At 40.4% G+C, this 15,730-nt stretch overlaps 1 protein-coding gene across 2 annotated transcripts in view; it reads right to left on the reverse strand.

The window, feature by feature from the left end:
- ST8SIA6 (ST8 alpha-N-acetyl-neuraminide alpha-2,8-sialyltransferase 6) overlaps positions 1 to 14,774 on the reverse strand; it is a 36,913-nt gene extending 22,139 nt beyond the window's left edge. The window contains exons 1-4 of one of the 2 annotated variants that reach the window (XM_056485682.1): positions 14,513 to 14,774; positions 14,190 to 14,285; positions 5,165 to 5,263; positions 945 to 1,031 (exon numbers count right to left, since the gene is read on the reverse strand). In XM_056485682.1, coding sequence (XP_056341657.1) covers positions 945 to 1,031; positions 5,165 to 5,263; positions 14,190 to 14,285; positions 14,513 to 14,607 — 377 coding nt within the window. In that variant the 5' untranslated portion in view covers positions 14,608 to 14,774. Of the gene's footprint in view, positions 1 to 944; positions 1,032 to 5,164; positions 5,264 to 14,168; positions 14,286 to 14,512 lie in introns of both variants that reach the window. The other variant, XM_056485681.1, reaches the window with a different exon arrangement.
- Between the last annotated feature and the right edge of the window lie 956 nt (positions 14,775 to 15,730).

Here is a 15,730-nt window from a genome sequence, read left to right on the forward strand (position 1 = left end):
TACAGCTCCTTACCATGCTTGATAGCTCTGTGCACAGCTAAGGCCTGCCCGAGTCAATGCCAAATTTCTTTAACTCTGTGTATAATCCTAACTCAGCTTTGGGAAACACCACTAGTCAGCTGTGATACACAGCAAACACAGCAATTTATATTGCACAAAACCCTTTACCCTGTCTCCCCTCACCCCAAAACTACTTCTTCCAAAGGGATGAGGCTGAGCATGTGGATATTAAGCTCTCAATGCTATTTAACTCCAAAGAGTTGGAAGATAGGTCAGTTTATTACTTTTTAGCAATCATGACAGAATCTTTAATTCTGATCCATGTAAAAATGCAATTTAAGAAAGCTTTTTTCCCTGGAGACAACAGGGATGGCGCAGTGAAGCTGCTCTTTAAAACCTGCATGATTTCCAAATGAGAGTTTAGGCTTTCCAGGGCTCACCATCCCTAGTGAGCATGACCTTCTGTGCCATCCTGAACAAGGAATCATGTGCTGTCATGCTCAGGGGCCATGACATACAGTGACAAACCTAATGAGTGCATTTGGCACTTCTGTAATACATGCAGTGGTCCTGGGGTAAGGAACACACTGCTTCATTACAGCTTTTTATCAGTGTGTCAGTTCAGACCGACAAAATAACATTACTAGTACTTTTTAAACACTGTTGGATTTATGCCAGGAATATTTTAATTAATTCTACTTAAGTTAGTTTACTACTCATTATAGTGAGGACAGATTAAATTACTTTTGTAGTTCTTTTATTCTACTTAGTTTACACAGTTAAATTCCAACAAACAAGAAGAGCCCTAGCATTTTCATAGAAAATTCATAGAAATAGCTACAAGCAATAAAAAATTATCTGTTTAAAAGGGAATATTTAAATCTATGGCTTGTTAGAAAAATATAGGGTAAAACAGTTTTTCTAAATGAGACAATGAAAATTACCTGAATTTTGTAGATTCTTCTGGTTTCTTTACCCAGGTGCAGTTCTGCAGTTTTGTGACTATGTGAAGATAATAATCTTCTGAGTATCTAAAAAAGGAAACAACATCAAACACTAGAATATATGTATGTATATTTAGAAACACTCTCTAAAAACATTCAAATGATGCATTTATTAATAATAATGTGCATGGTGCATATATAATAGATTGCTTTTAGAACTCCATGACCTATTTTATTTTTGTAATTTATAACAGCACTATCCTCATTTAACTAGCATGACCTATTAAACATTTCTTCTTTGTACTGGTGTCCTAATGAACTTCAGAAATTTTCAAAAGTACACTTGCTTCAAACATACATAACTGACCATAAATATTTTGGAGTTATTAGAAATCACCTCAAGTGCAAAACTCCAAAATAATATAAATAATTATCTTGTACTTGGTGGTTTAAACCTTAAAAGCTCTTGCAGGCCAAGATGAAACATAACACTTCTTATACCTTTTCTTTCATTCACTTTATAGAGTTCCCTAAAGCTCAGTCATCTAAAGACAACAGACCAATATTTACAGATGTAAGTTTTCCTTTAAACTGTCTCTAAAAATAAAACAATCTGCTATTTTAAGTGATCTGTAACTTTGGTTATATTGCTACATATAACCAGAAAGCTCTCTGCTTTTGAAAGTCCAGTCAAGAGATTTAAATTTGTTCATATGTAAAATACTTTGTAACATGCAAGTCAAAAGAATGAAGACATTTTTGCTTTCACGTTCAATGTTACTAATTTTCCTATTTGTGCCAGGATCTTAATACAGGATTTTTATAAACAATAAGTGACTTATCATGGGGGAATAGGAAGAAAAGATGGAATGGATGCTATGAATAAAATTCTATGGGACTCAAATCTCCACACAAGATCTAACTTGTATTATTTTAACAAAAAAGCTTAGTGTTGACCCAAACAATCATGAGTTTATTCAAGCTGTCACTTAGAAGTGTCTATTTTGAATAGTTTTACAAGAGTTGGGATGGCAAGAAACATCACTTGTTTTTAAGTGGAGCATGAGAATTGATACAAAGAAATACATAAAAAAACTCTTGTGGTTGTACCAGTAAAGGTCAATCAGGTAATTGAAACATTCTGCTCTACATTCAAAATAGATTGTTTGCTTCATAAAAGTACTGCAATTGCTAAAGGTAACTCATTTATCCTACCCTGAGTAAAATCATGTCTAGTTTCCACATGGGAAAATTATTATAAATTAAAATTATAATTTTAAGAGGAATGCTGCATTAAAACTGGTCTCTGGCTCAAGTTTGCACCTGTGACAACGTACAATTTTCATCCTCCACACTTAGCAAACTCTCAGTGGAACTAGAAGATTAGGATTAAACTGATTCTATTGAGCCCTTCACAACTCAAGAGAACTCAATTGTTAGAAGCAGGAAAAGAAAAAAACTAGTTTTTTTGCACTGTAGCTGATCTGACCCAGTGCAGTCCATTCTTCCTCCTTCCAGTCCAACTCTCTTGTGTCACTATGGGTGCCTACCTGACTCCTCTGGTTTTTTTTGCCAGGCTTTGCACTTGTCACATGCCTTCATTTTTACTACCAGCGTAAAAGGTAATATGACATGTGTGTACCTTTTCTTCTTTCTTATTGTGTTAAGCCAGTTAAGAAAGATTCCATCTAACACCACAGCCAGTATAAGCAAACAACAATAGAAATGGGCAAACAGGGATCAAGGCCCTCTTATTTTGGCAGCTGCCTGCTGGTATGTTATCAACCTTGAAATTGCAGGCAGAGAAAACGGAACTACCTTCCTGCTGAAGCTGATACCTAAATTGAGTCACCATGAGGTCAGACAATTGACAGTAGAAGGGCAGGGCAGGGAGTGTTTGTATTCCGATGTTGAATAACTCATCTGGTTTCATTCCTCAGTCTAAACAAGAAATCACTCTTAGATGCTTGGATTCACAAAAAAAATTCAGAAATTAATAGGATAATACACCGTGAAGAGTTACTCAGACTATCGTTATCTAAGAGAAAAAAAATACAGAAAAACAAATCCTAACCTAAAGACGTTGATAAGATGAAGATCAGAGTCAGAAATGAAATTAAAAATTACCATGCATTCAGAAAGAAATTGCATGTACTGAAAAGTTATTAGCAAGTTATAGGGAAACATTTGGTAGGGGGAAGAATGAAAGCACCATCCATAGTGCTAGTTCTGAGACCTCATAGGAGACATAGGCACTCACAGCCAAAAGCTGTAAGGGCCTTCTCATACTTGTAACAGAAGATGCACTTAGGGTAAAAACACCAATTACAGAGCAAAAACACTGCAGCCTTTCCACAGCTGTCTCTCCTGGATAGACTTGCTCTTGCTTGGAGGTATCCAAGCTCACCAGCTCACACAGAAAATCACCATTTCCCAATCTTTATAAGTCAGAACACCACCTCTGCTCATCCTATGCATCCAGTTTAACTCCTCTTGTGATTTACAAAGACACTCTGGACTGTCAGAACGTGTCTTTACCAGCTGGCACAGTGCCACAGGCAGCACAGACATCCCAGAACGCTGTCCTGGGGGACAGGAGCTCTCAGCTGTGGCAGCTCTGCAAGGCATCTGCTCATACCAATAAAAGGTTTATATGAAATGGACTCCAATACAGACAGTATTCCTAGAAATAATTTTTTAAAGACTCAACATGAAGCTCTGGGATTTGCTGCAGCTGGGTTTACAGCCCAGAAAACTTTGTTTTGCTCTCAGAAAACAAACGTTAGCATTTTCTGCTTTGCAGGAGGCTTGGGGACTCACTTCTCCAAAGGAATCAATCCAGGTTATCAGGGAATCATTTCATGACTGCTGTAACCCAGACAGTCATCTTCTCCACTGTTCCATTTTAAAGAGCTGGCACATAACATATATTTCCACTGGCACCCAGAAAGCCTACAGCAAATATTCACTGATGCTAAAAGGCTTTTATTATTAAGATAAAAAAGCTCAGGTAAATAGAGCTATAAAAATACTTGGACAACATAATAATTACAGTGCTGAGAAGAGTGAATGAATGAAACATTTTGTTTTGTCCTGTTTTGGTCTGCCACTTGCACCACAATCATTATAATAATTTTCTGTCCTAGGAAACTCACTTATACTATACAAACCTGACTGACAAATAACACCTGGAAGGCTTTTTTTTTTTTTTTTTTTTTTTTTTTTTTTGTCCAGAATATTTTTCAGATAAGCAGACCACTGCAGTGGCTAAGGTGGAATTCCTATGCACATTCAAAGCACTGAAAAAGTATTAATATCTTCTAATTTTTGGCAGATATCTAAAGGATAACAGCAATGACAATAGTGTTGAGACAGTTTAGAGACAACAGGTAAAATGACAGAACACCTTTTGTAGCTCACCTTTTGTTCCTCATTCCATTTCCCTTCCCAAATGAAGGGGAGTGGGGAGGAAAGCTCCCAGTTTTAAAGACAGCATTGCACCATCCATTTTAAGCTGAAACTCAGTCCTAATGGGAAGCCTTTCTTACTTACAATGTTTTATTTATTGGTGCATCCACATAGGAAAAGAGGTTGCATGTCAAAAACAATGGCTGCTTCTCCCCTTTTCACTTTGGAAAGTGACAAGGAATTTAAGCACAACTGATATCAAACTTGGATTTTTCTCCATGCCAGAAAAATACAGAACAGCAAGCTGAAACCCAGAATTATTTTGGGGTGGTCTTTTATAACGTGTCTGAAATTGGACTGTTAGTTTCCTGTGGACTCATTATCATAATGCAGTCATGTGACTAACCAGCAAGTCTTTACACTAGCACATTTCCAAACTTACTCTAGTCAACAATGCTGAACAGAATCATTAACTAAAGTCGCTCATAACAAGGAGTCAGGGAAAAGACACTCAAAAATGAAATTATATCCCACACTTCTACTCAATATTTTTGTGAATAACTTGGAATGTAATGTTGCTAACTGACAAGAAGAAATCTTTTGTGAAAATAAATCTATTGTGAAAATAAAAAAGCTACAATCCCACCTTGAATAAATCTTACAAAAGAAAAAAATGCAGCAAACATTGGTTGAACAAATTCAGTTTTCTGATGCATAGCTCCACTTTAATAAACCAAGAATTATGTAAAAAAGGACAATTTTTTACCCTTCTATTTAAAACAAACAAAGCAGAAAGGACAGCAAACACCTACCTTTTCTTTTTGACAGATGACGACAAAAGGTTGTCCTGAATTGCTTTACATTTTGAAGCCTGTTCAAACTGGTAAATTCCATTTTTATTAAGAGTTGTTCTGTTGAAAAGAAGCGGGAGGAGAAAAAGCAATAAACTTTTAAAGAGAGAATATATTCTACCAATGTTGTCACATTTGCTTTGCTATGACAATAAGATTAATAATGGTTGATTTAGCTGAAAACATTACCAAACAAATCTTAGGGACTTCTATTGTGAAGCTCCTATTACTAAAAGAGAGTTTCCTGCTAGAGACTATAAAATATTTGAATCTTTATAATAACCCTATTTCACAGTCTGAATTAGATTTTCCACTTTACACTGTAATCAGCAAATGTAATTTTAAAAAAATAAATGGAAAGCCTCCTGAACATTAAGTTTTGAAGATATTTAAAATATTCACTAGTAAAATATTTAGCAGACATGATTTCCTAAAATTGTTGATGAAATGCAATATTCAAAATGAATATAATATATACAGGAAACACCACAAGTGAAATGGATCTTTGTACTTTGACCTTAACTTACTGACTCCTTCCTGCCTTGTTTATTTTTTTTATACACAGAAAAGACAAATATTTGTAAAAGGAACCAAGTCACGTGCCAGATAGTGATCTTTAATTCCTGTCTTATTTTCAACAAACTCCTGTGTGGTCCTCTTGCGCTGAGCAAGATGTAGAAGATTGAGAGTAATTTAGTAAATGACTGAGATACCAAGGTCTTATTCCATCCACCTCAGTCCATCCTGTATCTAGGTCCAATCTCATACAATCAGTCTCTTCTAACATCAGCCTTCCACTCTGTGTGTTGCCATTTATCATAAAGATTTTTCCTCTGGCATTATTTTCCCTGCCCCTCACCATGTTCCTCCCTGCCACCTTCCCCTCCTTTCTGCTTCTTTCCACTGATTCACTACTTCCAGAGCCCTTGTACATTGCAGCCTATTTGTCCAAACTAGAAGTAGAAACACAGAAGATAGACACTGTGTATTGTTCTTAGAGAACAACTGTAACATCTCTGTACAGAGGCACTCACACACAAAGAGAAAGGGCCTTCCTGCTTTGCACACAACGCACTCTGCTTCTGAACCATCACTGCTTTTACTGACAAGAACAAAACTCCACTGTCTTCACCTGCTACAACATGGAGACCCCTTAGCAACAAGATTTCTGACCAGCTGATTTTGAAGACCTTGTTTGGGAAAGATGCCATTTCAAGCCACAGAGCGGCTGAGGTTGGAAGGCATCTCTAGAGGCCGTCTAGTCCAAACTCCCTGCTCAGGCAGGGAGAGGGTGAGCAACAACTGTGTCCGGATGCTTTGAATATCTCCAGGCACAGAGAATTCATTACCTACCTGAGCAGCCTGTGCCAGTGCTCAGTTACCCTTACAGTGAAGAAGTGATGCCTGATGGCCAGAGAGAGCCTCCTGCATTTCAGTTAGTGCCTACTGCCTCTGTTCTATCACTGAGCACCACTAAGAAGAGCTTGGCTTCATTCTCTTTGCAGCCTTCCTTCAGGTATCAATAAGGTCCCTCCTGAGCCTTCTCTACTTAAACACTTCAAATGAGAAGAGTGACTGAAGAAGAAAAAGAATAAATGCTTGTTTATTTTGCTGCTGAAGTGGCTTTCATGGACATAGCTGACAAAGTTGTCAAAGAACTGCCTTTCTTTTTCTTTCCATTGCCCATGAATTTTCTAGAGACCCAGTCACCCCTAGCAGCAATTCTCACAGGATGTAGCCTGCAGAGGAGAGAGAACAGCCCTCTTCCTTTCTTCCCACCACCAAGAAATTCTTCGCAGCATACACTCAGTGCCCCTGAGGAAGTATCCAGTCTGTATGCCCCTTGTTGTGGACAACAGTAAGACAACACAATATGAACCTCTATCCCTTCAGTTCTGCAGGGACTTCAATATACAGTAACAGCTGGCTCTGCCTACTGAGAGCTCCTTGGCTGCCTTTGCATACAGCTCTTTATCTCATTTTTTCCTCAAGGAATGAAATACAAACAGCACAAGACTCTCAGAGTACACAGTTCAGAGTGAAGAAGTTTGCAGATCTCACATAGCAAGTGCTAGCAAATATTCTGCCTACAAAATTTATGTACACAGGTTTATTGCAGGTTGGTCTGAATGGTTCTGTCTATGCAGAACAACCAGGTAGGCCCTTTCCAGTTCTCAAGCAAATTTAGTTAGCACTACATCATGCTTCTTCTCTCTTGCTTCTTTAACTCTGTAACCTCAAGTGATTATTCTGCAGCTGCAGCTTGAAATAAGAGAAATGGCTACAGGCAAAAGTTTAGCTGCCTAAACAGCACCTTAAACAAAATAAGATTAAAAAAAATACCTAGTGATATAAGGCAAGTGTATATTACTGCTGCAAATAAGTCTTATATTATAACTAAAACCTAAGATGTTGGATGCTGATTTGAGAAGTGGCCCCAGTCCTTCTGAGCCACAGCTGGCTAGAAGTGACTCTGTCTAACATGAAGGTTGCCAGGATGACCAAGTCAGAGCAGGTAGTGAGGTTTGATCAGCTCCCTGCGAGGTACATTAGCAGGCAGCAGCAGAGCACCAACATTCTTTCACAACTCTGTGCAGACAACCATTACAAGTTCTTACAGCTTCCTATTATGTCCTGAGATCTGTGGGGCAATGAATGAATATTCTCTCAAATACCAGCTTTACTCCACAGACTTCTAGTCCTTTTAAATTCATAAGATCAATGCAAACAAGTTGACTCATTTTTTAATACATAATTGTTTTTCTTCACTCATTTTCAAGACTTGAAAAATTCAAAAAAGAGGAAGTCAGAGAAAAAAAAAAGAACAAAATAAATCCCTATTCTATTTCGTCATTAAAGTCTCACAATCACTTTTACAGCCACATGATAGATCAGCAAAATGCTTCTTTAATGACTTTTTACAGATAAAATTTACTCAACACTCTTTATGTGATGCAAAAGGTACAAAATTAAAACAATTTATTTTTGCGAGAGATGCAAAACAATGACTCATTCCATTAAAAGTTAAATTTCTGAATTTCTGTTTCACTGTCAGAGTGGCCTCTGCTTCATGTGAGTGAAATCTTTTTGTATTTAGATAAAAATGAGTGTGCAAGAGGCAGTCCAGACTTCTACTGCATTATTCGTGGCAAAGTTGTGCAGACATCAGACTCAGATTAAATTTCTGCTCATTTCAGAAAATTGTGCAAGGCAACATGTACCACTAAATAAATTTACCTGATCTAGCGGATGACACTTTGTTCACTACTTAGAGCAGCACTGCAATGAAATGTGCCTAACAATGCAGATATCAGGCTACATTCAACATTTCATTAACTATTGAGCTAAATGAGAACTTGAAATAGAAACATTCTGTTGTCTTGAATTCATAAAACTGATGATACAGGGAAATTTCAGCTGTATTTTCCTTAGGGCTTACATGTTCTCAAAGCCAATCTCATTGGACCAAATCTGAAAAACAGGGTTTTTTTTAATCATATATGAACAGCTTGTTGACCACATACTTCCTATGGTAATTCTAGGAACTCGGGAAGTACACCATCGGTACTTTAATAAATCCACAGTAGATTAAGACCATGTGCCATACTTATCAGCACGTTTTTATTCTAGATAGATGTCTTCAGAAAGACAGCAGATCCTCAAACTGCAAAATTGTTTAAAACAAGGACTGAATCTACCTTTAGAATAAGAAATACAGAAAATATATGGAAAGTCCTTTTGCTGCTCCTGTAGCATTCAGTCCTGAGACAACAGGAAACCTTAGTGCAGGGAATTTCCAGACAGAAAGGTGTATCAAGTAATAGCATTCTAGGGGAGCAGAAAGGTACAAGGCACAGGCAAGGAAAGCAAAGAGACACCCTTTAAAAACAAAACAACACCCTTTATCAGAGTAGGAAAATGGGATGGGCATAAGATGGAGGAATGATAGGGAAGAAAACAAACAAAACAAAAAGGCAGATGGAAAAAGGAAAACTGATGCTGTGAGTTGGGGTGTAATGTGAAGATTGAAAGTCCACTCCTCCAAAAATCCCTCAAAGTCAGGTGGAAACAAAGAATGTGGGACGAGATATTCAAAATTTCTCAGAACTGAACTGTCTGATAGCAGTGAAAGCAACAAAAATTTCACTCCCTACTGAAAAAGTAAGAGAAAATCCCACTCATTGACCATTCACTCCACACCCAGTAGAGCCAATTGTTGCTCTTTTCCATAGCTTCTTGCCCTTGTTTGTCTGAAGGAGCACAGTGTTCTAAAAGTGTTCCAGCTGAGCATCACCAGCTAAAAAGGATAACTTCAGCATGCAAAATTGCACATTTTTATCATTCTACCAAAATGGCACTGAATAGCATTATACAGATTGTGAATGTCTTCTGTCTTAATCTCTCCCTTGAAGGGACTAATTTATATTTAAATCTCATCATCTGTTAGTTGAATACTATTAAAAAGGCCACAATCCATACTTCCCCAGGAAAGTTGCTCTTAAGTGCTGTCTTTAAAGCTATTTCACATTAATCAGATGATAAGAATATAGTGATGTTTTAAAAGTTCACAACACTTTGATTAATACGCCAATACACAATTTAAATTCTTGGTGAAATGGACTATAAAAATGGCTTCATCAAACCACAGGAGTAAGAATTTGTCTTGAAATATTAATCATAGTAACTGTTAAAGAGACTGATCCTACTATCTTTGTTCAAATTCCTATCGAGGTATTGCTTTTCTAATGAATGCTAAATCCGGTCTTTAACACAAACTGCATCTTTAAATTATTTGAAAGACCCTCCAGTGCATTCACCAGGGTCATGTATAACATCAGATACTTTTTACTTATAAAATCCATAAACTGCATGACAGGTAACATGACAAGCAACATTCAGAGTCTCATGGTAGGTGAAGTGAAAAGAATAAGGTACTTACAATAAAATGATGCTACAAGGGCACATGATAGAATGACAGAGCAGTTTCACTTGGACCAAGTAAACAGAGTCTGGGAAACCTATCACCACTGTCAGATCATAAATGTACCCTGGCAGCAGCTTTCTACCGAACACCTATTCATTTAGACAGAACTAATACATGAGGCATGCGTTCAAAATGTGCTCCTAAAATATGTCTGCGCACATCACTTGGGAATGAAGGGGCAAAATATTAAGAGAGCAGTAAAATTAGTGAAGTGGACCCCCACTGCTGACTAATCTAAACCACAGCAAACTATTTGTGCAATATACGAGGCTACTCCATAATTGTGCTATTAGCCTGTCTCCTCTTCCCCTTCTGGCTGCCTGAATGCAATATTTTGACAGGAGACAGAATGTACAGGTCTCTGTAGCATTGTTAATTAAGTGTAGCTGTTTATTTCCTGGGCCTGCATACAGATCTGCTGCTGAGAGAGGAATTGGAGAAATTAATACTATGGAACACTGTATTAATACTAACTTGTTTACTCATAGCTCCTCAGTCATCTCCTCCCACTGTTCAATTACCCCAGTGGTCTTCACTCTGTGCCTACCTTGGACCTGTAAAGACAAGCTAGGGAAACAGTGAATGCCTAAAAACTGGCAACACAGAGTAACAGAGTAATGGTGGTCAGTCCTTCAGGATGCTGCTGCCTTGTTACTTTTATGTAAAGTATACACAAATAGTGCTATTTTCACTTCCCTTGCAGGAGCTGGCATTATTTATCTGCTACATATTCCTGGTAGTATAATAGGAGCTAGAATTTCTGCCTAAATTTAACCCAGCACACCCTGGGCCTCATAACAAAGAAAATACTACCTACCTTCTCTTACTATTTTCATTTTCCCCTGATAAGCACTAGCAGCACTGAGCCTTCTGTTGTACTATTAATGCAACCACAAACAAACATGCCTGCACAAACACAGCTAGGAAGAGAGGAAAGGAGAGAGGCAAGATCAAGGGTCTAAAGGTGGGAAAAGTGCAAGATTCCTTTTTTCAGTTGTTCTGGTAGTATAAGAAAATATAATTTGTTGCAGTTACAGCTTAAAAATTAAGAAGACAGTATGAGCCATAGATAGGATAATTTGCCAGAGAACATAGTATTGCAGTATAAATGATACTGGTTCCATTAATAAATCTGGGGACTGCTAGACATATCTTCCTAACTTGGCTTAAGTGGCCATATCTTACTTACAAAGTGGCCTTTCTTTTCAGTAAGAAACCTTACTAAGAAGCACAGTAGGCTGTGAAATAAGCCCAAGACTAAACGTGCAAGTTCCACTGTAGAGACAGTCAAATTGCCCCAATTAGCTAACACTTAACAAGAAAAAGAGGTAAGCAATATCCTGTAAGAGACAAACCACATCAAGGTTATTTACTAAAACACAGATCTCCAGAGAACTTTAGGTGTCTGGTCACCATGTATTTAAACATTGCTGCACATAATAGCTGCCTAAATATCTAAGAGAGTCTGATCCAGTCCCCTGCTTTTCATCCTTTCATCCTTCAATTTCATCCTTTTAAAAGAATTACTTGAAGTAGAAGAACAGATTAGCACTCAATACTGCAAGGCAACAGAATAATAGGGCCTTAGAGATTCTTTGGAAGATGTCTGGTTACAAATATGCCTCCAACAGCAAAGGAAAGGATGATAAGAAAAAAGATTAGCTTGTGACTGTGAAGATTGTTTAGATTACTTATACTTAGAATTCAAGGATGCTGCCTCTGTTTTTTGTTGTTTTTTTTTTCTTTTTGCTTTCCTGGAAACATCCATGTACTTCTTATTCTTATGCAGGGAAGGACATTGCTGCCAATAACATACCAACACCATTCAAATGATCAGGTTTGTTTGGGAGAACCTTACTTCCCCACTGCACATTGGAATCTAATTCCTATTGACTAGACCATCCATCGCCATCACTGAGGCACTGGTCTAAACCCCCTGAATAAGACCAGATGCTCTCTGGATCAAACCTCTCCAGCATGGCCCTTAGCCAGGCCCAGTCCAGCTGCTGCCTGGATCAAACCCCTCCAGCATGGCACCCTGCCCAGTCTTGTTGCTCTCTGGATGAAGTAACAGCTCCTGGTCAGTCCAGTCCAGCAGCTCTCTCTCCTTTCTTATAAGCCAAACATGCATCACAAACTCCTGTCAGGCCAGCTTACTGAGCATAGTCACTCAGGTGAGAAAGCACATCCACTCTTGGATTCAGATGGCAAGACATCTCTCCAAAGACACTATGGTTACAGGAGCTTAAGTAAATTGAAACTTTCTTTGATGAATTATTTACTTGATACTCTTTGCAGTCAGTCATGAAGAAATACAATTTCAGGCTGACCAAAACTAGCTTCAAATTGGTGCCAAAATCCTCCAAGTAGAATAAAGAAAAAAATATATATATTTAAAATCTCAATCTCACTTTCCCTATTACAGATGTTAAAAACATGACATGGACTTTCAGACCTCTTTGGTATGCACTGTTTCTACTTTCTTTACTCCAGTCGTGAGTGTACTAATAGCAGATGGGAAATAGCTAGACTGTTCTATGAAGTGCTCTCTGCCAGCATTTCTAGTCAATTCAACTCCATGGTATAGCACACAGAGATGAGTGAAAGGAGATGCAGCTCAGAAACTAGCAGGGAAGAGCATGAGGAGACAGGCCAGGGGGAAACCACAGACATAACCCAAAACAGAGTGATGAGAGGAATGGAGTAATGGCTACAAAAAAAAGCCAAGCAGAACAATTCATACTGCAAAACCAATACTAAGAGGGGGTAGAAGGGAAAAAACGCAGAGAGGGAAAAACAAGAATAGGAAAGAGAAGCAGGCTAAAAGCTCATAACATCAGGTAGGAACATTTGCAGAATTCTGTTCCAATTCTTTCACTCTAATTTTGAAAGATGTTATAAACTTACAGCTTGTGAAAGTTCTAAATTTTGAGGGAGGGAGCACAAGGGTCTCTCATCAGAAACACGTAAGAAATGCACTGTTAGGGCACACTGTAATCGCTACTACAACTAACATCACTTGCATTCACTAAGTGGAAGCACAGACTGTCAAATTCAACCAGATTGGGTGAGATGGTGGCCTCAGGAAGGTTAACTGCACTGTCACCATTGTCTTCACCACAACCAGGACAACACAGTTTCTGTGAAAGACCCAATTCTTAAGTTCTTTCTAATTTTTATTATCTGTTTTTGACCATAATATATATTAACATATAATAGTCATGGTAACTGCAAAGTTAATAAGGCCATACAAAGTAAAAGAGGAAAGCAAAAATATTTTAATACTACTTCTTACATAGCATTTATCTCATGTGTGGATTACACCATCATCTTCTGCACTCTTAGTTTTCCTACAGTGTGGGGGGACTCAAAAGCATGAAAACAATAATCATTAGTATTGAAGTCTGCATGTAAGGTACAACGTGATTCACAGCTGATTTCTATGAAGTATCTCCATATTAAACTTCACAGTGTAAAATAACAGGCTGTAAAGCAAAGATCTACACTGATCTAAAAGGTCAGCACACAGGATTAAGGAAGTGGGCTCCCACAAAATACGATGCCAACCCAAAACAAAACAAGCTTCATGTGTCTTGCCTTCATCCTATAGACGGTAAATGATAGATCTGTATTTGTAACTAAATACAAATTACAAAAACAGTAACAGAAATTACCCAGCTCCAGCTCCACCTTCCTGGAAAGAATAAAAGATACCTGGAACACGCCATTCAGCAGGCACCTTTACATCGTACGCTAATGAAATTGCTCTACGCAATGTTTTACTGGGCTCAAAACCAACGGCAGAGTGACAGCCGTCAATAAGAGGACCCATGAGCAAATAATTCATTATAGTTAAAGCAAAGTGACGTTTGCTATAATAATCTCTAACACTCTCTCTGATCAAGCTGCCGAAACAAAAGGAAGAATGAACCGGAGCGAAAGCGAATTTCTGCTCTTGTAGCCCCGACCTCACGGACCCACCTGCGGGCGGGCAGCCCGTACCTGTTCTCGGTCTGAGGAAGGGGCGTCAGGGGAGACCTGAGGGCTCGCACCACTTTCGGCGTGACAGCCGCTACTCCTGCCTCCTCCTCCCAGCCCCTGGCAAGCGAGACGGGGAAACAAAAGTTGTCAGGACCAGTGATTGAACATCACCCGGCGCGAGCGGCGCCGCTCTCCTGCCCGCGACCCGCTCGGAGCCGCCAGCGCCCGCGCCGAGCCCAGACCGAGCCGGGGGCACCGCGCCGGGCTCCGCGCTGCCCGCGGGGCTCGTCCCGCTCCTCCCGCCCTCCCCAGCCGGCTCCGGACCGCGGGCGAGGCCGCCCTACCTGGCGCGGAGGGGCTGCTGGCCGCCCAGGCGCATGAGGCAGCCTCCCAGCAGCCCGCTGCCCAGCGCCGCGGCCAAGGCGATGACAGCCCGCATGGTGCGTTCGGCAGCGGCACCCGCCGCAGCTACGGCCGCCCCATAGTATTTAAGGGAGGCTGCGGGGAGGGGGAGGCGGCCATGGCAGCCACAGGGTTTCTGCGCTCCGCCCCTCGCCCGCAGCCCTGCGCCGCCGCCATCGCCCCCCCTCTCCTCCCGCCGCGGCCGCCGCGCGGGTCCGGCCCGCCGGGGCTGTGAGGGGCGGCCGGGCTCGGCCGGCGTGAGGGCGGCACCCGCGCGGCCTGCGCTGGAGGCCTGTGCCCTCGGGCGCTTCCCGCTGGGGAGCGAGCGGAAACTGCCGAAACTTTAATAGGGGTGAGGACGGCGGCGGGAGCAGGGTGCGGGGCTGGCCGGGTGCGGGGCCCGCGCGGCGACGGCGGGCAGCCGTGCCCCGTGGCTGGTGTAGCGAAGTAGCTGCTACTTCAATAGCTCTTTATCTGAATTAAAAAATCAATCTGTCCTGCCTTTTGCTTTGTAAAAGTATGGTATAAAAAATTTAGATAAATATGACCCCACGTGGAATGCTGTGTGCAGATCTGGGGACCCCCAACACAAGAAGGATGCGGACCTGTTCAGAGAAGTGCCACGAACATGATCTGAGGGATGGAGCACCTCTGCTGTGGAGACAGGCTGAGCTGGGGCGGTTCAGCCTGGAGAGCCTCGTTACAGCCTTCTGGTCTCTGAAGGAGACCTACAAGAAAGCTGGACAGAGACTTTTTAACAAGGGCATGTAGTGATAGGACAAGCAGGATGGCTTTAAACTGGAAGAAGGCAGGTTTAGATGGAATATTAGGAAGATATTCTTTACAAAAGATGCGTGGGTGTGGTGAGGCATTGGAACAGATTGCCCAGAGAAGCTGTGGATGCTCCATCCCTGGAAGTGCTCGAGGCCAGCTTGGATCAATCTGACCTAGGGTAAGGTGTCCCTCCTTATGGCAAGTGATGGACATAGATGATCTATAAGGTCACTTCCACCCTAAAACGTTCTATGATTTGCAGTGGTTTTGGTAAAGAAATGTTTCTGTAGTAACTTTGTATCTTTCTACCTGATGGTGCATTCAGTGTTGTTTTCACAGGCCACCCATCGGTATGTCACCTAGTAAGGTGACAAGGTGCAAAAACC

This window comes from Oenanthe melanoleuca, chromosome 2, assembly GCF_029582105.1.
Source record: "Oenanthe melanoleuca isolate GR-GAL-2019-014 chromosome 2, OMel1.0, whole genome shotgun sequence".
NCBI classification, from domain to species: Eukaryota; Metazoa; Chordata; class Aves; order Passeriformes; family Muscicapidae; genus Oenanthe; species Oenanthe melanoleuca.